The following is a 1,515-nucleotide window of genomic DNA, read 5'->3' as shown; positions in this document are numbered from 1 at the left end:
GTGGGGTAGGTATAGGACAGATGTTAGCGAGTCGTGAGTTCATGGAATGCCTTGCCAGTAGCAGTGGTGGACTCTCCCTCATTATGGGCATTTAAGCGGGCATTGGATAGGCATATGGAGGATAGTGGGCTAGTGTAGGTTAGGTGGGCTTGGATCGGCGCAACATCGAGGGCCGAAGGGCCTGTACTGCGCTGTATTTTTCTATGTTCTATGTTTACTCAGACTAGTAGGGGTGTGGAACCCACTGCCTGCACCAGTAATGGACTCGCCAACTTTATGGGCATTTAAATGGTCATTGGATGGGCATATGGATGAGAATGGAATAGTGTAGGATAGATGGGATCAGATTGGTTCCACAGGGTAGGTTCTTTACTCAGCGAGTCGTGAGTTCATGGAATGCCCTGCAAGTAGCAGTGGTGGACTCTCCCTCATTATGGGCATTTAAATGGTCATTGGATAGGCATATAGATGGGAATGGAATAGTGTAGGATAGATGGGATCAGATTGGTTCCACAGGTTGGTGTAGCATCGAGGCTGCAGGGCCTGTACTGCGCTGGAATGTTCTATGTTCAATGTTAAGACTCTCTCTCCCATTCACTCCATTTCCCTGACTCTTTATCTCACTGTCCAACACAAACATACAAAGACACATGACCTTGAAGCTTATAAAGGCTGAACTGCAAGAAAACCACCTTCAGAAAGGGAACAACAATTTGTCCAGCATGACAGGAGGGGGCTGAACGGTGGGAATGCTCTCCAAATTGTAAATAAAATCCGAGAGAACTGCGGATGCTGGAAATCAGAAAAAAAAGCAGAAATTGCTGGAAAAGCTCAGCAGTTCTGGCAGCATCTGTGGAGAGAAATCAGAGTTACCGTTTCAGATGCAGTGACCCTTCATCAGAAGTGTCTGTATTGCAACAGTGAAGATGAATGCAAGATGAAAAGCTTTGACTTTGTGCCCCTTTAGCACAGTGTGCGTTCTGTACGAGCAGAGTCATGCATTTCTGCACAAGCAGCCTCAATCTCTCTCACACACACACACACGCGCAACATCCACACCCCAAAGTCTGCTCTCTCCTGCACAACCCTCCTGGCTCCACCTTGCTCCCTCTCTCCATCCTACCCAACCTCCGCCTCCTGAAATAGCCCTTTAGAAATTCACCCACCTCCTTCCTCAGCGCCAGATTGCTCCTCTGGTACCTGGAGATTTTACCTTCTCTGCAACAGTAGAATGTTCCGGTCAGGTTGGTCTCTATCACTGCATTCCAGCCTTTAGCCGTGATGTGTTCAGTGGGACTGGGGAACTGACCCCCTGCGTTATTGACCAGGTAATCAATCCGTCCGTGTAACTGCAGAGTCTCTCTCATCAGGTTCCTCACCTGAACAGACATCAGAGAATGATCAACTACAAAAGGCTGCCTCTGCTCCCCCCCAAACCCCCCACTCGCCCCAATCCCCTCTACTCCCCCGATCCCCTCTACTCCCCCGATCCCCTCTACTCGCCTCAATCCCCTC

The 1,515-nt window shown here is 49.4% G+C and overlaps 1 protein-coding gene across 1 annotated transcript in view; it reads right to left on the bottom strand.

Moving 5' to 3' along the window:
- pecr (peroxisomal trans-2-enoyl-CoA reductase) overlaps window positions 1-1,515 on the bottom strand; it is a 30,505-nt gene that overhangs the window by 18,780 nt on the left and 10,210 nt on the right. Inside the window, exon 3 of the mRNA XM_043694365.1 lies at window positions 1,214-1,379. Within this exon, the coding sequence (XP_043550300.1) occupies window positions 1,214-1,379 (166 nt within the window). The remainder of the gene's footprint in view (window positions 1-1,213; window positions 1,380-1,515) is intronic.

The sequence above is a fragment of the Chiloscyllium plagiosum genome, chromosome 7 (genome assembly GCF_004010195.1).
Source record: "Chiloscyllium plagiosum isolate BGI_BamShark_2017 chromosome 7, ASM401019v2, whole genome shotgun sequence".
Taxonomy (NCBI): Eukaryota; Metazoa; Chordata; class Chondrichthyes; order Orectolobiformes; family Hemiscylliidae; genus Chiloscyllium; species Chiloscyllium plagiosum.
This window is presented reverse-complemented; position numbering and strand designations above follow the sequence as displayed.